This window comes from Gossypium hirsutum, chromosome A13 (assembly GCF_007990345.1).
Source record: "Gossypium hirsutum isolate 1008001.06 chromosome A13, Gossypium_hirsutum_v2.1, whole genome shotgun sequence".
In the NCBI taxonomy this organism is placed as follows: domain Eukaryota; kingdom Viridiplantae; phylum Streptophyta; class Magnoliopsida; order Malvales; family Malvaceae; genus Gossypium; species Gossypium hirsutum.
Genome location: NC_053436.1, coordinates 103967156 through 103991342, shown reverse-complemented (window position 1 = coordinate 103991342; position 24187 = coordinate 103967156). Strand labels below are relative to the sequence as shown.

At 35.0% G+C, this 24187-nt stretch overlaps 1 protein-coding gene across 1 annotated transcript; it reads left to right on the top strand.

Moving 5' to 3' along the window:
* Positions 1 to 1278: 1278 nt before the first annotated feature.
* Positions 1279 to 24013, top strand: LOC107893219 (protein transport protein Sec24-like At4g32640). The gene is made up of 25 exons (XM_016818158.2): positions 1279 to 1422; positions 1849 to 2569; positions 3306 to 3527; positions 3708 to 3782; positions 3897 to 3995; positions 4886 to 4997; positions 5327 to 5454; positions 7001 to 7120; positions 7906 to 7986; positions 13253 to 13330; positions 13521 to 13613; positions 13948 to 14002; positions 14564 to 14640; positions 14727 to 14798; positions 14933 to 15016; positions 15283 to 15402; positions 15500 to 15568; positions 15715 to 15792; positions 15918 to 16056; positions 21215 to 21379; positions 21617 to 21768; positions 21878 to 22057; positions 22813 to 22901; positions 23145 to 23176; positions 23642 to 24013. Exons 2-25 carry the CDS (start codon positions 1877 to 1879, stop codon positions 23749 to 23751), a joined length of 3123 nt encoding a protein of 1040 aa, XP_016673647.2. The 5' UTR covers positions 1279 to 1422; positions 1849 to 1876; the 3' UTR covers positions 23752 to 24013.
* Positions 24014 to 24187: the final 174 nt, after the last annotated feature.

Genomic DNA, 24187 nt, shown 5'->3' with positions numbered 1-24187 from the left:
CCAAACGAGCCAAGCACCCAGATCATGTGAATCCTCACGAGTGTGTGGGTCAAAACTTAAAAATTTTCTCTAGGATCATAATCGTCGTTTGAATCAAATGTAGACCTACCGTAGGGTCTGTATGATCTGAATTAGACATTGAAATTATTATCTGACAATCTGTTACTGAGTAATCTGTTATTCTAATTGAAAAGTATAATGACTTAGAATGATCTACTTGGAGAACATGACCCAAATCTATAATGGTACAAATAATATAGGACTAGTAATTGAATTTAACCAAATGTATTTAACAATTACAAATTAAGTTAGGACTCAACTTTAAAATTCAAAAAAGTAAAGGGACTAAATTTGACTAATATGAAAATTATAAAAACTATTAATCATATTAAAATATCAAGATTAAATCCACAACTTTTATAAAATATAAAATCTAGTAGAAGAATTTAACCATTATTCTTTCGACAAGTACATGATGTTGTAAAATACATTTATGTAATTACTGTCCTTGATTTGGATGAAATTCCCACGTGAAGCTCGGGAATCAATTTAGTTTTACGAAAAAATCCAAAGAAAGTTAAAGGAATAGGTATTTTCACCAAACATTCCCAAATCACAACTTTCATTTATTTTAGTTCTCAAACTTTAAATCATTATAATTACACCTTCAAATTATGAATATTATATTAATAAAGTTATCTCATTATTAAAATTATTAATTTAACCCTTAAATGAGACGTCAATTTTTATGTCACATAATTTAATATGAAAAATTTAAAGAAAAAAAATATTGTGAAAATGGATGTTGTGAAAATATTAGTTTTGAGATTTCAAAGTTTTTATAAAAACTATCGCTCACTCTATTTTTTTGTTAGTTTTTAATTTTAAAAATTATGCAACAACATTTTACTTTTTTTTTAAATTTTCATTTTAAATTTCATTACATAAGATTTTACTATAATTTAATATTTAAATTAATGGTTTTAATAATGGAAGGACTTGATTGATATAAATCAATAGTTTGAAAATGTAATTAGAATGTTTTAAAGTTTAGGGATAGAGCTAGAATGAAGGTCATAGTTTGGGGAGATAGGGTGCAATTAACTCTTAAAGAAAAGCTTAAAAAAGTACTAGTGACGTGGACATATAAATTCCCACGTGGGAAAATGTAAATTGTTGGAACACCTCCACTTTTCAAAATGACGTGGCACGATCCCTATGTATATATCTTCGTACGGACACTTTCAATCACTCCGAGAAAATACGAAAAACGCGCCTTTTGTTTCTGCAAAACATTTCGCCATTAAAATTTTCATCCCCAAATCCTAATCCATTTTTCTCAATTTTCATTTTAAAACCCTAACCTGCATTTATCCAGATCCAAAACCTTAATCACCATTCTTTGGTCCTCTTTAATCTCAGGTTTACTCTACATTTTTTCCTGTTTAATCATTTTCTCCTTTTCATTTGCATGTATTATGGATTATAATAAAATCAATTAAAACAATGCCTTTTAAGATTAATTACACGTATTAAATTTGAATGGTAGAGCATGTTCTTTATTTGAAAATCTAGGAAGTTAAAGGAAAATGATATTTGTTTCGTGTGATTGACGTAAATATTCAGGTTTGATTACATTGTCATGTTTATAATAATTGCATAAGTAAGTTTGTAAAATTTTGTTTTGTTCGTTTTGATATAAGTTATGAATTGAGGTTTATCATGTTGAAGATTTTATTATAAATAAAAAGATGTAAAATGCATAAAGGAATTGATTATTGTTTTATGTATATTATTTATTATTTTGTTGATGCTTCGATTTGAATTCTTTTTTGTTGAGAAAAAAAGTTGAAAAGAGTGACAAAAAGGGAGGGAAATGGCAACTCCTATGCCATCGGGGGTACCAAGGCAACCCCCACCTCAGACTGACAATCCAAATTTCCAGCAAAAACAAGAATCTTTACCAGATGATTTGCAGAAGTGGAATCCAAATAAGCCATCTCCGTTTCCCGGTTCAGCCCCAACGCTTCCTCCGTTAGTAAGACCACCACCAAGCTCTTCCACATCGGCTCCTTCCCAGCCAAATTCCCGCCCTGGTGCACCACCTCCATTGGTGGTTCCTGGACCCAATGTTCCTCCAAATGTTGGTTCAGTTAGGCCATTTGGGCCACCAAATGGACCGCCTTCGCCTTTTCGTTCACCAAGTGGACCGCCTTCGCCTTTTGGGCCACCAAGTGGACCGCCTTCGCCTTTTGGGACTAGACCACCTCCAGGGTCTTTACCTTCTTCAATGGGGGGTGGTCCTGTCATCAGTCCACGAGGTTCAGGTGCACCTGGACCTGGTGGTCGTCCAGGTGCTTTTGGTAGTTCGAGTAGAAATGGTCCACCTGTTGGGGTGCCTCCACCAATGATGGTGACTGGTAGGTCTCCTGGCCCGGCTCCTAGTATGGGGCCTTTTGTTGGGAGTCCTCAGGCCAGTCCTAAGCCAGGTCCTCCTACGCAATCTGCTCCGCCTTTTTCAGCGCCTCTGGCTGCTCCTTTTGGGACTCAGACATGGGCCCCTGGTCAGGTGAGCTTCTTATCATTGTTTGTACCAGTAACTTGCTGAGAGAATTAAAATCTAAGTTTTCTCTTATTCTTTTCCCGTTGGATGACTTAAAACATAGTCCACGGGAAGTAGGAATTTTATCTTTATGTCCTGCTGTTTGGCAAGAAGGTGTGTGTATGTGGCAAAAATAGACGCATAATAAAGGGAATATAGAAGTAGAAAAATGAGGATATATGACTTTCCATTTTTAAAACAGATAGTAGCAGAATATAGTTGCAGACTTACTGTTTAGGACAAAATATTATGGTATTGAGCAGTTTTGTGGTATGATGAACACAAAATATACCCCAAGTAAATAGTAGATAACTTCCAGAATCTTTGAAGGATACTTTATATTTCTGCCATATCAGGGCATCACTACTTGCCAGGGTTAATATCTATAATTGAATTGGCGGTGTTTTTTAAATTGCATAGCTGGTTATTGTTAAAGATAATGAAGTGGCATCTGACATTGTGTTAACATAAAAATATTCCAATATTAAACTTGGCTGAAAGCTTATAAGAGGTGCATATCATTAGTATGCAAGGTATCTTCTTGATAGTTTTACACTTTCTACTATCAACAAGTAGGTACTGCATTGATTATTCTTTTAACATCAAGATTTGTGGATGTTCTGATGGGTGTATTTGCTGTAAATAAAAGAGGCATTTCTTCTTTTAGTTAAATTCTTCTTTTTTGTCCTCTGAATTTCTTTAGGTTGCTCCACCTACAGCAGCACCTAATGCTGCTGTTCAGCCGCCTAGAATGTTCGGAATGCCACCACCACAACCGAACCAACCATTACCTGCCATTGATCAAACTGGTGCTAGCCTGGAAGATGCACGTAAGATTAATTCAAATCAAATTCCAAGGCCTACTACAAGTTATTCTAAAATTCAGTATGACACTCGTCAAGGCAATCAAGCCAATATTCCTCCGGTATTGCACTGATCTCCCAGAAAACATTAAGGTTTTATTATTGTTGTTGTTGTTGTTACTTATTTGGTTGAGTAATCTTATTAGATTCCTCCCGTCCCTTTCTCCTTTCTGTAATTTTTATTTCTTTTTTAAAAATCTATTGATGTTTTTCCATTATGGATACATTGTTTCCTTGAAAAGCCTGCTTCTTGTGATTACATTGTCAAGGACACTGGAAACTGCAGTCCACGCTATATGAGATGCACAATCCATCAGGTTACAGTCAAACTTCTGATATTGAATTGTTGACAATTAATTTCTTCTTTTAATAAGAATGTTTGATGCCACGATTTTTATCACTAATTTGGATATCCTTTGTCATGTTGACAGGTTCCTTGTACTGCGGACCTTTTAACCAATTGTGGCATGGAATTAGCCTTAATGGTTCAGCCTCTGGCCCCTCTTCACCCATCTGAAGAGCCCATTCCGGTATTTCATTATTTCTTCTGAAATTTTATGTGCTATTTCTGGTATTTTCTGTAGCTCAGGTTTCTTATTTATTCGTTCTTCAGAGGATTAAATAGAAAGCCATTATTTATTTCTCTTATGAAAAGTTTCATGGCACAAATACCATACAAAAAATTTCTCACGAACAACTAGGGACTGTTGAATTAAGTTAAAAGACCTCCCATTCTCATCAATTATTGAAAATTTCTTGATGCAGTGAATTTTGGTACTTGTGCATGACAGGACCTCCACATTGTTCTCTGGAAGGACTTCTTGCCTTTTAGGCTATTTGTGTTTGTATATACTTGCATGTTGGTTGTTGACTTGTCTCATGGGTGATTTTATCTCCGCCTTTCTTGTTCGCCATGAAAGCTTTTATCCTAAAGTCTTACCTAACCTCAAATCTTACAATGAAACTCTCTTCCACTCAACAGGGGTTGCAGATTTGTCTCCTTTTTGTTAATTAAATATCTAATGTTCTTGTAGCTAGGGATTTGATTAAATTACATAATTAGTGAAAGTGAAAACTGAGGTTTGCTCTAGATTTGAATAAATTACATAATGGGAAAAAAAGTAGTCAAAACAAATTTTATTTTCTTTGATAAAAAATGGTTCTCAAGAAACTGATTTAAGCTGTAGCAAAAGCTACCTTGTCAGACTAGGGTCTTGAAAAGAATGTTTTTCTGCAATATGATAGTTGGTACCAAGATGCAATATTTCAGCGCAATTTGTTGGAAACTTAAAGAAAAGAAGAGTTTATGATTGGTAACTAGGGGACAGATTTGGATCACCTCCGAGTTTAATACAGTTTTGAATAAAGTAATAGCTGAAAACATACATATAAATATTTATCGAAGCTTTCTTTATTCTAGGTTGTGGATTTTGGTGAAGGTGGTCCAATTCGATGCTCTCGTTGCAAAGGCTACATAAACCCTTTCATGAGGTTTACTGATCATGGCAGGCAGTTCATCTGCAACTTTTGTGGTCAGTATGGAATGTTGCTGTTGTTTTGTTCTTTGGTCAAGATATCGTAGTTCTTGGAACATATTGCAGTCTAAAGTTATCAACAATAACCTCAAAGAATCTTTGGTCGGTACGAATCTTTTGTTGTTATTGGCAATAGGGAGATAGATATTGATTTTGTAAAGAATATTGTTACGTACAGGTATCAATAATAACCTCAAAACCCTTTTACACACACGCACATATTAAGATTACTCCTATGTCGATTTTGCCCTCTTTTCCCTGCTGTGATTGTTTTTGAGAATTGAACTTCAGGATTTTGCTTTTGACATTTCCTTATTTTATTCCAGGGTGTGTTGGTTCCACTCCCCATGAGTATCAGTGCAATCTAGGTCCTGATGGTAGGCGTAGAGATGCTGATGAAAGACCTGAGCTATGTAGGGGCACTGTTGAATTTGTTGCCACGAAGGATTATATGGTTAGTTAATTAAATTTGCTGGCTCTACGGTACCAGAAATTAAATGCTCCATTTGGTTTAAGGAAATAGATGTCATTTTTGTTTTTGTTTTTTTTTTTGAAAATTGGAAACGCTGAAGAAAGTGCGTTTGATTGAAAAATTTTAAAAATGATTTTGTGAAAAATGAACATATATTTAGATTTTTTTTTTAAAAAAAAGTTGTTTTCGTTTAAAACTGAAAAAGTTCAAAATAAGGGTTTCTGACTTTAAATTTAAATAATGAATAAGCCTTGGTTCAAACCCATGTAAAAATATTTTTTTTACAGAAATTACTGAATATCTGATCTCTTGCCTCGGTTTGAAGTTTTTTTAAAAGGGTTAATATGCAAATTTCCCTCTATACTTTAAGTGGAAATTGAAAATTGCCATTATACTTTACTTTGATTGATATTTTCCATTGTTCTTATGAACTAGAGACAAATTTACCACATTTTAGAACTTTGCCACTAAAGTTAAATTTTTTACTGAATTTTGTTATTCAAGTTTAATTTAAAAAAATTTGAAGACAAAATTTAATAAAAAATATTTTTTTTTATATTTTTCTTTAATGTTTAACAACAATAAGTTAATTAATATAATATTATAATTTAATGAAATGTTATTTTATAAAAATAAACTTAATTTTCTTTTACGATATTGTATTTTTATTTTTCAAGCTTTTTATTTCATTAAATAAAAATTCTAATTTAATTTATTAATTTTTTATATTTATAAGTTAAATTATTGTTAATTATTAAAAAAAATATTTGAAAGAATTTTTATTATCAAATTATGTTTTCAAATCATCAAAATAAATATTGAGGGGTGAATTAATTAAAAATCAAAGTTGGTGGCAAAATTTATTAAGATTCAAAGCATAGTAGTATAATTCAATCACATAAGAGTTGAATAGAAAATTTAAATTTACTTATATTTTCAAAATATAATGGCAAATATCAATTACAACAAAGTGTAGTGGCAAATTTCAATATTCACCTAAAGTATGATGACAGATTTGCACTTTAACCCTTATTTAAAATTTTATACTTTCATATTTTTATCATTAAAAATAATTTTTTATTTCTATTTACCAAATGTGTTTTTTAATTTTCAAAAAATATAAAATAAAAATTACTTTTAAATATAAAAACAGAAAATATTGTCAGAAACCAAGCGGGAGTTTCATTTTTTTTTTCAAGTTCAGTTAGCATTTCTCAACCGTTTAAGGGTAGAACAAAAGATCTATTCCCTGTCAACATGAATTTTCGCTCCATGAAATATCTATTTTACTTTTTCACTCATGTTATTTGATCCTGCGATGGTGTCCATTACCTCTCAACAGGCTGGTATGGTTTTCGAAAGCCTTTCTTTTTAGCTATTGGTTTTGTGTATAGCCTCTCTATGGTTGTAACATTTACTACTTAATTTGTGTTTATAACAACATCGCCTTGTTTCTCATACTTCTCCTATTCAATTTTTCTGGCTCTTCAACAATGTAATTCTCTATTACATTTATCATAATTATCAGATGCGAGATCCAATGCCTGCTGTGTATTTCTTTCTCATCGATGTTTCCATGAATGCAATACGGACTGGTGCAACTGCTGCAGCATGTGCTGCAATCAGCCAAGTCATTGCAGACCTTCCAGTGAGTTTTTAGTCGTGCTTATTTATGTGATTGTATTTGTTCTGGGCATCCAGTTGGCATTCATAAACTTACTTAAGGTCATAGAACTGTGCTAACAGTCTTAAAATTGTGGAGTTACCATCTTCAATGATGAACTCTTAGTAATTGGGATTATGCGCCTGAATTTATTTTCTAAGAATCAAGTGATGTCCCATTTTGGCATCCCTGCTGCAATATGGCAACCAGAACGGACATTGATGTAGGACAACTGGACAAGTAACTCAATACTATTTTCTGAGATCTTAATAATTTAATAATCAAAAGTCTCCGTAGACTATTAACCTTAGGTATTTAGAACTGAACTAATAAAACATGAAGTAGTAATTAACCTTCAAACTCTAATTTCTAGGGTATTACTAAAATAAAAATTAATATAAAATAATGTAAATGACCTAAAGAAGCCAAAATAAACATAAATTTTATCTTCAAACTTATACATTATAAAATACAGCCATAGTTATAGTCACGATAGGACCCTAACCTGGACAATTAATGAAGTCTGCATTTTTTTGCATAACTAGATAATGTTTCCAAGTCCACTCTTTGCTTTGGAGAATAACTACTCTTTTATAGTATAATCCTTTTCTTGTTAATGTTCATAAACTAATTTAGGTCTAAATTGAGAATGCAAAATATATTGCTTATATTTATTTGTTTTGTTAGTTATTTGGTATTTATAAGATCTATCTGTGTTTATTCAGTGTGAAGACTGGATACCTATTGTTTTGATGTTTCTATTATTGCAGGAAGGTCCTCGGACAATGTTGGGAATTGCAACATTTGACTCAACTGTTCATTTTTATAATTTGAAACGTGTACTGCATCAGGTAATACTTAGTTTTAGTTGCATTAAGTTCTTTCAAAGGGAACTAGAGTTTTTTGTTCCTTTTTATTAAGAATTTTTTATGGAATTGACAATTACTTTCAAGTTTCAACGTCTCAGATTCCATTTTCTTCCTTCTTTTCCCTAAATTTTAAATGAGATATATCTGCATTTTCCTGCTGAATAAAATTTAAAATAAGCATAAGTTTATTTTTAATATTTCTAGATGAATGGTAGCACATGAAGAGATAGGTAGGACCATTGATTACTGCATTTCCTTTGTGATCTACACAATTTCAGCCTCGTGGAGTTTGTACCAGAATTTCTTAACTATATTTGGATTGGTTTCCATCTCTTCACCTTGGATTGTTATTGATACGGGGTTGCGCGCGGACCAAGATCGAGTTGCCAAGTCACGAGAAACTCCTATGAAAACCCTAAACAATTAGATCTGAAACGAAACAGAAAATTAAAAGATTAGATTTTTGAATTTTTAGATCTAAAATAAAATCCCCAAATCAGCAAAGAATCAAATTGAGAATAGAAATAAGTGTTAGGGTTCTTGAAACCCTCAAGGAGATTGTGATTCTGCCCAATTGAACACCAAGATAGTTTTCCCCAAATTTCGACAATCTAATTTCACCCAAAAAGAGTATGGAAAAACCCTAGAATTTGGGGATTTTTGGGCTGATTCCTTAAGATAGAAAAAGGCTGAAAACACAATAAGAACAGAAAATAGATTAGATAATGATTCAGCACAAGTAGAAATAAAGAAAGAATTGACAGTAAGAAATTAAAAGATAAGTCCTAAGAAGCCTTGAAATCTCGAAAGATCTCACAACTCCCTTCAAATGGCTCTAATCTCCCCTCCAAAGAATATCAATGGCAAGAAGAAGGTTGAAGATGGCTCCCACAATCAAAAAGATTGTTAAAACAACTTCTAAAGAAAACTCAAGAGAAAATCCTTGAAGAACTCAAAGAGAATTTTCACTCAAATCAAATCTGAAATTTTTAATGTAATTGTAATGTAATGTAGGGTGGCTGGCCAAGCCATATAAATAGGCCTTTCAAATGTTTTCCTAATTTAATTAGAACACTAAAACTAAAACTAAAAAAACTCCTAATTATTTTAATATGGAAATTCGGCCAAGGGTCTTTTATTTGGGACTCTTGGACTGAATATAAAAATTTAAACTAAATAAAATAAATAAATAAATAAATAAAAATAAAACTTTACAACTTGGGCCACTTTGACAATTTGGCCTGATTTTCAACTAAGTATGGGTGGATTTCTTGATTGGGCTTGGAATCTTCTTATTGGGCCTTGCCCTCAAGAATTTGGGCTTTTGTGACTCGTATCATTCCCCCTTCCTCAAAAAGATTCGTCCTCGAATCTGAAAAATCAAATGAACTCGACTTTCCTCTATCGAACGGGACTAATGGCAATTGAGTCCACTGAAAAGAATAGCCATGAGATAGTAAATAGCAACGGAAACAAGCTTGTAGTCCAATCATAAGCATAACAGAACAGGTATAACGCATGTGAATGGACAGATTCAGATTACCATGCAAACAATCTAATTTACTCACCACTGCCTCGTCAAATATTTGAAACAAAGATGGACATGTTTTAAGGCATTCAGTCGTCTCACATTGTTCCCACAAACCATGAATAAATTGCGAGTAATAAATCAAATGGTAAACATAATCGTCACAAGTAGGTATTTGAAAAGATTTACATGGTTCACAGAGTTGCATAATCATACCATGCATTAATCGACGGTCTATAGATTCACTCACACATGCATTATCAAAAACAAGAATCTTTTTATCAACCATCAAAACAGATAGATCATCAATAAATAAAATAGGACAGTCAAGCACGTTTCGATCTAAGTGTTCATCAACACGATCTTTATCACTATCCGAGGAGTACAAAAGTGTTTCAAAGGTTTCAAGCATCTTACCTCGATAAGCAAAAGAATAAGGGTCGATTTTACCTTTTTCATTTAAAACAAACCTTCGTTCATCGGGGGCATAGTGTAGTCGAATCTCCGTTGTTGAGTTAACCTTTGTCAAATGGAACTCAAACTTCATGTACAACCACATAAACTGTTTAAGGCAAGAATATAAATTGAAAACAAATTTGGCAAATTTCGTTACCTTATTCTCCAAAACAGATTTGGACAAATTCAAGGATTTTACACAAGGTAAATCAAGAGAATAACAAATCACGCTTCTTTTCGTAATGACTTTATCAACCACAATCGAAGAGTAACAATTAATCGGATCAAAATGATGGGATCTTTTAAGAACTAAGTCACCAAAAGTTTTATCAATAATTTTCAAATCTGCACTGGACTCGGTTTCTAAAATTTCCTTACCTCGCTTACCTTCGGGATCATGTAGTGTGATTTCATCTTTGCTTAAGTTGATCGTATGAAAGCGTCTTTCATTTGAGAGGTATTGAAGTTGAAAGTTATCTTTCGATCTTTCGGGAACCTGAAAAGTAGCAACACAAGAAAAATTCATATCTTGGTTAGTGGAAACATTCCTCACTAGCCTTTCCTCGTCTTTTTCTTTTGTTTCTTTTTTTAACTCATTTTCTCTTCTTTCTTCAACTTCTTTTTCAATTTTCTTTTCTGTTTCACATTCCTTTTCACTCTCAATCTCTTTTTGCTCTTTTTCATTCTCTTTTTCTTTTTCCTCACTTGTTTTAACAGAATTTCTCAGTTTGATTTGGTCCTCATGGACTTGTTCCGGAGTGAGCGGCACTAAGGTAAGTTTCTTTCCTTGATGCTTGAAAGAATACCTATTGGTACGACCATCGTGAGTGACTTTTCGATCCAGTTGCCATGGTTCTCCTAGCAACAAATGGCAGGCTTGAATAGGCATTACGTCGCACACAACTTCGTCTTGATACTTACCGATAGAAAAGGCAATGCGCACTTGTTGAGTGACCCTAAATTGGCCTTCGTTGCTAAGCCCTTGTAGTTGATAAGGTTGTGGATGCTTGGTAGTGGTTAAGCAAAGCTTTTCCACCATCGTCGTGCTGGCTATGTTCGAGCAACTTTCACCATCAATAATAACTCTACAAAGCTTACCTTGTACATGGCAGCGAGTATGAAAGAGATGTTCTCGTTGCTGCTCGCTCCTTGGTTTTGCCAAAGATGATTGTCCACGATCATGAAAATCATCATCCATTCTAGTGACACGTCGAGGGCCGCGCCTTTGGGGTTGGTTATCCCTATCTTCCTTAATTGGATCTCGATATTGATGTTTTTGATTCACTCGTACCTCATTCAAAGTAGTATTCAATGCTTGAAGTGTAGCATTTATTTGTGTGATTGCAGCAGTATGTCCATCTAACTGTTGTTGGACTTTCATAAGTGCATCATTATTATCACCTTTAGACATCTTCAAAACCTGTAAAAAATAAACACTCAACACTCAAAAATAAAAGTTAGCAAACCTCACCATTAATCACTCAAAAAGAAAATTCAAATTCTCAATGAGGTCAAATTCAATCTTGTGAGTTCTTTATCAGAGTTTATATCAACCAATTAGAGAGTGTGAACCAAACTACCAAAGAATCCTAATTTGCACTAGGATGCCAAAAACTGACGAGACACCAATTGATTCGTGTTGCACCGAGGAAGAAGTTGTGCACACGTTTAAATCCTACTAACACAAGAAACAAGAAGGTGTTAGATAACGTAAAGGAAGAATAAAGGTAAACAAATTAAAACCTACAGCTAAGAATCAATAAAAATTGCTGAAAACAGAAAACCCGAAAAACTGCGGAGTAACTTGACAACTTCGTTCGAGGTGTTCCCGATCTCCAAAAATCATGAAATTAAATCTGGAGTGTCCTTATATATTTAATTTTTGATCTGGAAAATTTGGGCACCAAATTCAACCCGCTGAATATTTTTTTAAATTTTTTATTGGATTTCGTCTTTTTTTAATTTTTTGACTTTTTCGACTTATTTTTTTGCGGGAAATATTTTTGTATATTCAATAACAGTGCCAAAAATATGTATGTAAAATTTCAGATCAATAAGAAAATGTTTACCCACTCAAATGAATTTTTTTCAAAAATTTTTCTGGGTAAAACTGCTGTTTGTAATTTAAAAAATAGAGATCAGTTTAGAAATCAACCAAGAACACCCAAAACGCCCAAAATCTGATACCAAATGATACGGGGTTGCGCGCGGACCAAGATCGAGTTGCCAAGTCACGAGAAACTCCTATGAAAACCCTAAACAATTAGATCTGAAACGAAACAGAAAATTAAAAGATTAGATTTTTGAATTTTTAGATCTAAAATAAAATCCCCAAATCAGCAAAGAATCAAATTGAGAATAGAAATAAGTGTTAGGGTTCTTGAAACCCTCAAGGAGATTGTGATTCTGCCCAATTGAACACCAAGATAGTTTTCCCCAAATTTCGACAATCTAATTTCACCCAAAAAGAGTATGGAAAAACCCTAGAATTTGGGGATTTTTGGGCTGATTCCTTAAGATAGAAAAAGGCTGAAAACACAATAAGAACAGAAAATAGATTAGATAATGATTCAGCACAAGTAGAAATAAAGAAAGAATTGACAGTAAGAAATTAAAAGATAAGTCCTAAGAAGCCTTGAAATCTCGAAAGATCTCACAACTCCCTTCAAACGGCTCTAATCTCCCCTCCAAAGAATATCAATGGCAAGAAGAAGGTTGAAGATGGCTCCCACAATCAAAAAGATTGTTAAAACAACTTCTAAAGAAAACTCAAGAGAAAATCCTTGAAGAACTCAAAGAGAATTTTCACTCAAATCAAATCTGAAATTTTTAATGTAATTGTAATGTAATGTAGGGTAGCTGGCCAAGCCATATAAATAGGTCTTTCAAATGTTTTCCTAATTTAATTAGAACACTAAAACTAAAACTAAAAAAACTCCTAATTATTTTAATATGGAAATTCGGCCAAGGGTCTTTTATTTGGGACTCTTGGACTGAATATAAAAATTTAAACTAAATAAAATAAATAAATAAATAAATAAAAATAAAACTTTACAACTTGGGCCACTTTGACAATTTGGCCTGATTTTCAACTAAGTATGGGTGGATTTCTTGATTGGGCTTGGAATCTTCTTATTGGGCCTTGCCCTCAAGAATTTGGGCTTTTGTGACTCGTATCAGTTATGCTTTGTTGCTTTGACAAATATTGTACCTATACACTCTTAACAAGTCTCAGGCTAATTTAACTTTCAACTTACACTGCAGCCACTGATGCTAATTGTTCCAGACGTGCATGATGTTTATATTCCTCTTGAAACTGATGTTGTTGTTCAGCTTTCGGAGGTTGGTTTTTCATATTTATATTTCAAACACACAACACACTCACACAGAGGCTGTGATGCTTGTTTGGCTTTGTTTGTGCCTTTAAAGCATGAGACAAAAATGAACTATTTTTAAGTTGATTGATTTTTCGTCTAGAGTGCATTCAGTAAAGCTATTTATTAACATTTTACCATTGGGAATTTGGGTTTAGTGTCGTAAACATATAGAGCAATTGCTGGAAAGCATTCCAACCATGTTTCAGGACAACAGCACTGCTGAATCAGCTTTTGTTGCGGCAATCAAGGTATTCTCTTGATAAAGCAGGTCTTTTTCTTCCTCGATAAATTTTACATGTTCATGCAAATCAGTTTGAGAGCATTGCAGAAGTTTTCTTTCCCTTTACTACACTTTTCTTTAAGCATTTCTAAAGCAGCCCAAAGATGCCATATTTTTTTCCTTAAAGTGGGTTTTATGCTTTCATATTATGATATTTTAATCACAGTTGACTTTATAATACGACTCATTACACTCTGTTTAACTTTTCTGTTGCTTTGCTTGTAAATATTAGCCAACTGTTGGAAATGCAAGAATTCATTGATTTAGTTTTAGACATTTTATACTATTCCATTCTATTTCAGGCTGCTTTCCTGGCAATTAAGAGTTCTGGAGGGAAACTTTTGGTATTTCAATCAGGCAAGCCTATATGTTTTATATTTGTATGAATAAGCCTATCTGAGTGTATACTATAAATGTTTAAATCAATGGTTTACATTGTCAGATAAGGGTACTGAAAAGAATCATTTGAATCAGACATTATCAACACAAATCTTTTAAAGATAAACCAGAAGATTATTTTACTAGATATTCTTTTCCTTTTAAGATGAATGCTCTGTTCTTTGTTTTCTTATGAAGTGGGTCGATTGAAATTGTTTTGGTGTATTTTTTTCTAACCTGGTCTATTTTGAAATAAAAATAAATAGGAATTTAAGGGTCCTCAATACAAAAAAATGGCTTTATTTTTCTTTTATAGATTTGGTTTTCCAGTTGTAATTACTGTGAGAGGCTCTTTATTTTATTGTTCTTTACATTTTTGAAATGGATTTCTCTTTACATATAACTTCACTGTACTTCTAAATTTCATTTTGAATATGTGGATTGATTGCAGTAACTAGATACTGATAAGCTGATTCACTATTTCAAAGTTGTTTGATGCATTTGAATGAAAGAGATTTCTAATGATTGTACCATATGCAGTCCTACCATCAGTTGGCATGATTGCACTTTCTGCACGAGATGCTGAAGGAAGAGGTAATATTTCTGCAGGAGAAAAGGTAACGGCAATTGAATTCTATATCCTCTTCTGATTTATGAATCTCGTGGTTTTAAATGAACTGTTCTGCTATTTTCTGGATTTTAGGAGCCTCATAAACCACTCCAACCAGCAGACAAAGCTTTAAAGACAATGGCAATTGAATTTGCAGAGTGCCAGGTGAACTTGTCAATAATTTCTTTTCTATCAGTACCCCATGATTCACAGATAATAGGAAATTCAGCCTCTTGGCATTCAGTCGTTGCTACAACGAAGTTTTATTAGCAAATTGTTTGTATTCCAACATGTGCCAGGTCTGCGTGGATGTATTTACCACTACCCAGACTTACGTAGACATTGCTTCCATTTCTGTTATCCCAGGAACTACAGGAGGGCAGGTAATGTTGAATGTCTAATTCTTATGTTCTATTGTCTAATAATAGGTTGCAAAAATAAAACATGTGAAATGAATTGGTAAGATTAATTCAAAAATCGAGACAATGAAGTTTGATAATAAACTTTTATGTTGCTTCATTTTTCTTGGGGCATTTGCAAAAATTGCCTTTGGCACAAAAGCTTTCTTCTGCCCCATTTCACTTATTTTCTTGTTTTCCTTGCTTTTCATTTACTTCTCTTTCATTCACTTTGTTTCACTCTTTTTCAGGTTTATTACTATTATCCTTTCTCATCCATATCTGATCCGGTAAAACTTTACAATGATCTTAGATGGAATATTACAAGGCCTCAAGGTTTTGAGGCAGTGATGCGTGTGAGATGCAGCCAGGTATTACTCTTGGAGGCCAAAACCTGCTATGATGTTATCCGTTCCATATTCAGAAGATGCTTTATGCTGGGATGTTATTTTGTTTTCATTCCTGTAGGGCATTGATGTGAAAGAATACCATGGGAACTTTTGCAAACGCATTCCAACAGATGTTGACCTACCAGGGGTCTGTTTACTTTTCAATTGATTTTTATTGCTGTGTTGTCCTCAATGAAGGTTGACCTTGTTTGACTAACTGATTTATAGATTGCTAGAGAGGTAATTTCTAGGTTTTATGTTTCTTTTTTTCTTACTCTGCTTGTCTTTATGCAGATAGACTCTGACAAAGCTATAGTGGTAACTTTGAAACATGATGATAAACTGCAGGATGGATCAGAGTGTGCTTTTCAGGTAGCATCAACTTTCCTTGCTGGGGTATCAATAACTTGGATCATGATGTCTTCCATTCACACTATCTTTTATTGTTGAATGAAAATTTTCATATGCTCTAACTTTACCATTCTTTCTTTATCAAGTGTGCTCTTCTTTATACCACTGTGTACGGCCAAAGAAGAATCCGGGTTTCAACTTTGTCTTTGCCATGCACAAGAAACATTACTAACTTGTTCCGAGCAACTGACTTAGATGCACAATTTGTATGTTCTTTGAAGCAAGGTAAATTGCACCATCTTCCTTGCTTTGACTTGGTTTATTCAGTACGACATTTTTTGCCCTTCACGATATTTTCTCATGGAGGATCTGAGGCTTTAATACTGAAAATTATGGCTCCATTGTTATTATTTGTTGGAAACGTGATGGGCCGAAAATTTACTTTTTATTACACACTCAATATATTACAATACGAAGATTACAAATATTTTCTTAATGACTAGATAGTCTAGCTGCTGCTAGATTTTAACTCACTCAAGGTTTGCTAACCTTCTCACTCTCACTCATGTTGCTTCTCTTATTTCTTTTTCTTCTCATTTTTCTTCATTACAACACAAGTTCAAGCCTCTATTTATAGGCTGATAAAGTGACAACAAATGTGGCTATTAATCCACTTAATTTCCAGCCACAAAACATCTCAATAATGGAGCACTTTGTATGGCTAAAATTTCAGCACTTTGCATGGCACAAAATTGCTCCACGTCTCATGCTTCTAGATTATGCTTGGAGTGGGTTTGATTTCTAACACTCCCCCTCAAACCCAACTTTCATACCGAGCTTCTCTTTGAATTTGTTGAATGTCTCCACTTTCAACGGCTTTGTGAAAATATCTGCCAGTTGATCTTCTGTCCTGCAATGGACCAACTCCACGTTTTTGTTTTTCACTTGCTCTCGGATAAAATGATACTTCGTATCGATGTGCTTGCTTCGGCTGTGCGACACCGGATTCTTGGCAAGTGATATAGCGGATTTGTTGTCAACGTAGATGGTAATTGGACCTTCATTTGAAACACCTATTTCTCCCAAAATATTCTTCAACCACATTGCTTGGCATGTACAAGTTGCTGCGGCCATATACTCTGCTTCACATGTTGAGAGAGCAATTGTTTGTTGCTTCTTTGACGACCATGAAAAAACTGCGGAACTGATGTGGAATGCATATCCGGAAGTGCTTTTCCGATCATCCAAGTCTCCCCCATAATCGCTATCTTTGATATATCTCAAAATTCTTTTTGCGGCAATTAAGTGGTCTTGCTTCGGCTTCTCCATGAATCTGCTCACCAATCCTACTGCATATGTAATATCTGGTCGTGTGATTGTCAAATACCTTAAACTTCCAACGAGACTTTTAAACAACGTCGGATTTATCGACTCCCTTGTCGAATCAACACTTAGCTTCATCCCTGGATCAGCTGGCGTGACTACTGGCTTGCAATCCTTCATTTTGAACTTGTTCAAAATCTGCTCCGCATACTTCTTTTGAGAGACAAAAATTCCATCTTGCATTTGTTTCACCTCGACTCCAAGAAAGTATGACATCTCACCGATATCTGTCATTTCAAATTCTTTAGTCATAGCTTTCTTGAAATCATCAGACATACCTGGATTGTTTCCGGTGAAGATCATGTCATCCACATATAGGCATACGATCATGATATCTCCATATCCATTCTTCTTTGTGTACAGGGTGTGCTCGTGCGGGCTTTTGATGAATCCATTTCTTCGGAAGTACTCGTCGATCCTTGTGTTCCATGCTCTTGGGGCTTGCTTCAATCCATACAAAGCTTTCTTCAATCGGTAGACTTTGTCCTCCTTTCCTTGTATGCTATACCCAGGTGGTTGTTCTATGTAGACTTCCCCCTCCAAGTAGCCATTCAGGAATGCAGACTTGACGTCCATCTGATAGATTTTCCATTTGTATTGTGCTGCGACTGCTATGAGAAGCCTAATTGTGTCTATTCTTGCGACTGGAGCAAATATTTCATCATAGTCCACTCCTTGTCTTTGCTTGTAGCCTTTGGCGACTAGTCTTGCCTTGTATTTCTCTACTTTTCCTTCTTTGTTGGTCTTCGTCTTGTACACCCACTTGACACCAATCGGGCTATGTCCTTCTGGCAGACTTGTTAGCTCCCACGTGTCATTCCTTCTTATTGCAGCAATCTCCTCGTCCATGGCCTTCTTCCATTTATTGTTTTCAATTGCTTCTTCGTATGTCACTGGATCACATTCTGTCATTAGACAGAATAGTGAATAATCGAACTGCGTCTCTACAGGTTCCGTAGAATTGTAGATGTCGTTGAGACTCCGTGTTCTTGTGGGTGCTTCATCTGAGCTGCTGCTTCCGCTACTGCTGGTTGGTGACGAAGGGGCTGTTGTACCAGGACTTTGATCATCGCCTTGTTCTTCTTGGTTGATGACATCATTGTCGTCTTCGTTGAAAAATAATCCTTCCACTTTCTTTTCTTCTTCACTCCATCTCCAGTAATCCGCTTCATCGAACTCGACATCTCTTGAGATAATCAATTTCTTAGTAAGAGGATTATAAAGTCTGTAGGCCTTACTTCTTTTGTCATAGCCTATAAAGATACACTTCTCTCCTCTATCGTCAAGCTTTTTCCTCTGTTGCTCAGGAACGTGTGCATATGCAATGCATCCAAAAATTTTTAGGTGTCCAACTCTTGGCTTGTGACCGCTCCATGCTTCTTCTGGTGTCTTGTGTCTTACACTTTTTGTTGGACATTGATTCAACAGATAAACTGCGCATTCAACGGCTTCAGCCCAGAAAGTTCTCGGAAGGTGTTTACCTTTTATCATGCTTCTTGCCATATCCAGAATTGTCCGATTCTTCCTTTCTGCAACTCCGTTTTGTTGTGGAGTGCGTCTGGCTGTTAACTGATGAATGATTCCATGATCCTTGCAGAAACTTTCATAAAGCTTTGCAGTATACTCGCCTCCTCTATCGGATCTGAGTATCTTCAAATATCGACCACTCTGTTTTTCCACCATTGCTTTGAACTCCTTGAATTTTTCTAGGGCTTCCGATTTTGCTTTGAGAAAATAAACCCAACATTTTCTGCTATAATCATCAATAAAAGTTAGGTAGTACCTGTTTCCACCGAGTGATTCAATGTCGTACGGACCAGATATGTCGGTGTGTACAATTTCCAATGGTCTTCTAGCTCTTCGAGATTTTCCTACTTCAAATTTCTGCCTATGCTGCTTTCCTTTGACACAGGCTTCACACAGTTGATCTGGATGATTAATACTTGGTAATCCATTCACCATATTTGTCTTCGACAACAGCTTCAAGCCAGAAAATCCGAGATGTCCGTACCTTAAGTGCCACAACCATGATTCATTCTTCAGATCCGTCTTCATGCATTTTACTTCTCCAGACTCGATGTCGAGGGTGAAAAGACGATTTCGCGTCATATCAACTCGAACAACTAATTCTCCACTTTTGTTCCTGATGGCGAGTGAGCGGTCTTTCATATGAACTTCATATCCTTTTTCTAGGAGTTGACCAAGACTGATCAGGTTACTCTTCAAAGCTGGTACGTAGTAAACGTCTGAGATGTACTTCTTCTCTCCATTCCTTTGTGTTATAACAACCTTGCCCTTTCCTTTGATTTCTGCATGTGAGTTGTCTCCAAAAGTTATTTTTCCATGAACTGTTTCATCTAATTCTGTGAACAGCTCCTTTCTTCCACACATGTGGTTGCTTGCACCGTTGTCGAGATACCACACACTTCTCTTGCGATCTTCATTTTCTCCGTAAGTGAGAAAGACACTTGATTCCACTTTTTCGTTGCCTTCTGCTGCGACTGCTACATGGTTTCTTTCATCCACTTTGTGTGTTGATCTGCACTCGTAACTGAAATGTCCATACTTGTTACAGTTGTAGCATTGTACCTGAGATTTATTTTCTTGAAATCTGCCTCGGCCACGACCTCTAGATCCACGTCCACGGTTGGATGTTTGATAATCTTTATTTTCTTGATATCTCCCATATGATTGATTTCCACGTCCTCGTGATCCTCTTCCTCCTCTGTTTCCACCACGGTAGCCTCCACAGTATCCTCTGCGGTTTCCTCTTCCTTGGTTAAAGTTATTACTTGTTTCTCCGTCGTCGACGGACAACTTGCTATGCAAGGCTTGATCAAGATTTTCACTATCTTCATTTAGCTTCATCTTTTGCTCATGGGCTTGCAGAGAACCCACAAGTTCTTCGAGCGACATCTTTGACAAATCTTTTGATTCTTCGATGGCAACGACTACGTACTCGAATTTGCGTGTGAGTGACCGTAGAATTTTCTCCATCACTCTTACCTCGTCAAGAGTTTCTCCATTTCGTTTCATTTCATTTACCACCGATTTTACACGATTGGCATAGTCATCGATATTCTCGGAGCTCTTCATTTTTAACATTTCAAATTCAGCTCTAAGTGACTGAAGGCGTACCTTTTTAGCTTTTTCTACACCTTGAAATGATTTTTGCAAAATCTCCCATGCATTCTTCGCGTTCTTCACATCTGATATTTTCTCGAAGGTTGATTCATCCATACCTTGAAAGATACTATTCAAGGCCTTTTGATCCTTCTTTCGTGCTTCTCGTAACGCCTTCTTAGCGTCATTTGATAAAGCTGCTTCTGTAGCGGCATCTCCGGGCTCGATGTATCCTTTTTCAACGATCTCCCAACAATCTTGCGAACCGAGCAAAGCCTTCATTCGAATGCTCCAATTTCCATAATTTGTCTTCGTCAATTGTGGAACTTGTAGCTGAATTACGTCGCCCATATCGACTTGTTAGATGAACACCAAAGGTACTCCGAACTGGACACGAACCGGACACGAACCGAACTCCGAACCAAGCTCCGAACCGTAGCTCTGATGCCACTTGTTGGAAACGTGATGGGCCGAAAATTTACTTTTTATTACACACTCAATATATTACAATACGAAGATTACAAATATTTTCTTAATGACTAGATAGTCTAGCTGCTGCTAGATTTTAACTCACTCAAGGTTTGCTAACCTTCTCACTCTCACTCACGTTGCTTCTCTTATTTCTTTTTCTTCTCATTTTTCTTCATTACAACACAAGTTCAAGCCTCTATTTATAGGCTGATAAAGTGACAACAAATGTGGCTATTAATCCACTTAATTTCCAGCCACAAAACATCTCAATAATGGAGCACTTTGTATGGCTAAAATTTCAGCACTTTGCATGGCACAAAATTGCTCCACGTCTCATGCTTCTAGATTATGCTTGGAGTGGGTTTGATTTCTAACATTATTGTTATTCCGTGGAATCTGCTACTAAAAATGAAAAGAAAGAAAACCAACTTTATGTGCTTATTCTTCATTTTGCTTTTGCTTTCAGTTGCAAATGAAATACCTTTTACTCCACTCTTGCAAATACGGGAACAAGTCACAAACATTTGCATCAATAAATTGCTCGCATACCGTAAATTTTGCACCACAGCAACAACCTCTGGGCAGTTTATTCTTCCTGAAGCACTAAAGCTGTTGCCTCTATACACTCTTGGTAAATTCCAATCTACATATTAATTTATTCTGATCTATACTGTCTTGTAACTGTCATTGTGCCTAAAGTTGGATCCTCTTGATTTTTAGAATTTTTTTTATCCTTCAAAATCCATGTTTGAGAGAGGTGGATTTTAGAGCTGCCAATACATGCTTTGCACTCATAGTACTTTCAGTTGGATTACCTTTTAAGACTGAGGACTGATAATCCTTTTCTTCTTTTACTAAATCTTTTCAGCACTAACTAAAAGTACTGGACTGCAAACTGATGTGAAAATAGATGATCGGTCTTTCTGGATCAATTATGTTTCCCACATTTCTACTCCTTCGGCAGTTTGTCTAGTGCTCCCTCAGATGATTGCAGTTCACAACCTTGATTTCGATAAACAGGTCTGCCTTTCTTGCATTCTTCTATTATTATTTCTTTGGAGTTTTGGAGGGTTCCTTTTTGCAAAAAGATCCTTGACATAATTCCTATGCTTGTTTTGCTTGTTGACAGGAAGAGAATGGATCTGCAATTCCTCCAGTACTTCCTCTTTCCAGTGAATTTGTGAGTGAGGAGGGCATTTATCTTCTTGAAAATGGTGTTAATGGCTTAATATACATTGGGAGCTTGGTGGATTCAAATATAGTGCGACAACTATTTGGCTTTTCTACAGTTGAAGAAACACCTACCCAGGTAATTATTTTTTAATGATCTAAACATATGATGATATTATCAAGACTGAAAAAAAAAAAGGGTTGCATTTTACTAATTTTATAAACAAAATTATGCAGTTGGAACAGTTTGAAAATTTCTTTTCCTAACACAAAATGTGCTAAGTTTTCAAGAAAAGGGAACTGAGCTCATTTTGTTATTTATGTCCGTATATTAGATTTCTATTATTTGAGTTGCCATATTACATATTAGATAGAAACACAGTATCTCAAAATTCTGAATCCCCAACCCTTGGTTTTGGGATATAATTAGATTTGTTTTCTACCATAAATTGCCTACTCTATTAGACTCGGTTCTAATCATTTTAAAGACTCTCATGTGATCTCTGTTTGGCATCTTTATTTGGGTATTGTGCATTTTGTATTTTAGGTGATCAATGGTATGAGATTCTTCTGATAACTTTAAGTGGAAATTTTAATCATTGTAGCTAAAAGCTATGTTACTTGGACTAGATATGAGCATTGGGTATGAGTATGTATATATTCAATTTTTCCATGTTTTAAAAAAAAAAAAGTATTTAACAGATCTTATTTTATTTACCGGGTACTTAATTAAGAGTCATAGCAACATAACTAAGTGGTTCTCTCTAACTTGTGCTTATTAGAATTGTACAGAAAGAGGTGTTTTTCAGAAATGTGTTAAAAAAGCGCAATTGCTAGGGCACCATAACAGTTATGCAACTTGGCATTTTTTTATCTAATAATTCCTTTCCACAGTTTGCACTGCAGCAATATGATAATCCATTATCCAAGAAGCTAAATGATGTGGTCAACGAAATAAGGCACCAACGTTGCTCCTATCTCCGGTATGATTTGAGTTGTTTTTGGTAGCTTTGCTTATTTAACAAATTATCGTTCCCTCCAGCAGTGAAATTTTTAAGCTCCGGAAACGAGATTGACAAGATATCTTAATTTCTCTTGCAAAATTTTTAAAAGAAATTCACTTTCAGAAAGATGAACTTTTCTTACTTTAATGACTGTTTTTGTCATTGATAATATTAGGTATAATTTTGTGTGATATTTGTTTATTATTTTCCCGGCTTGTGCAGATGGACTTTGTGCAGAAAAGGAGATGCATCAGGTATGTATAGTTGTGCTAATTCCGTGACTAATTTTTTCAACGTTCTTTGTCTAAATTAGGGGTACAGTCAAACTCGGCTTAGCTGCAAAAAGCTCGAGCTTGACTCAAATTTTGAGGTTCAAAATTCAATTCAAAATAAAAATCAAACTATTTGAGCTCGCTTGATTAAGCTCTTTTTCTTGGTAAAAACTGAGCTTAATTTCATTTCAACCTTGACCGCTTATGCGTGAGTTCGGGTTCAAATTTAGATTTTCAATATTAGAATACTCACAATTTAGCTAACTCAATGGCTGAAGTTGTTCGAGCATGAAGTCAACACTGATTGAACCGAATTCAAGCTTATTTTGAACTGAAGTCGAGTAGCTTAAGTCTTAAGAGACCCATGCTGCAAAATTTTGAAGAACAGTTTCAAGAGAGAATCAAACTGTAACTTTGCTTTTGTTTTGTTGAATGCATTTTTGGCAGGAGCATTGTTCTTCTCGTATTTGATTGAAGACGCGACTCCAAAAGACGGTCCTTCATATTCTGAGTTTCTAGCACATCTCCATCGGAGCATTCAAGCAAAAATGTCTTAAGATCTTTCTCTTGTATTAACAGAAAATATCCAATCGAAGCTGCAGAGTTCAAAGATGAAACTCAAAAGATACTTTTTCCCCTCTGGAATCCAACACTATAGATATTATACTGAAAGATAACTGCGACATTTTTTCCTTTTTTTCTTTTTCATGAGGAAAGGATTAATGCTTAGTGGCAGAACCAATGCCAACTTTTAGTTTTGTTTATTTTTCTTCATTTTTACATTAATCTTATTTTATTTTCATCAACTTTCTTTTTTTATGACCTTTTTCTTTATATTTTCTGCCTCAAATCTCTTTTTTCCCTTCAATTTTTTGGCAGTTCTCTCTTTTCTTTTCTCTTCCTTTCTCCTATCCTTCACCCTTTTTTTTTTCAATTACAAGTACTGCCAAGCTCAAATCACTGCTTTATAAAGGCTTACAGTGATAATAGTAG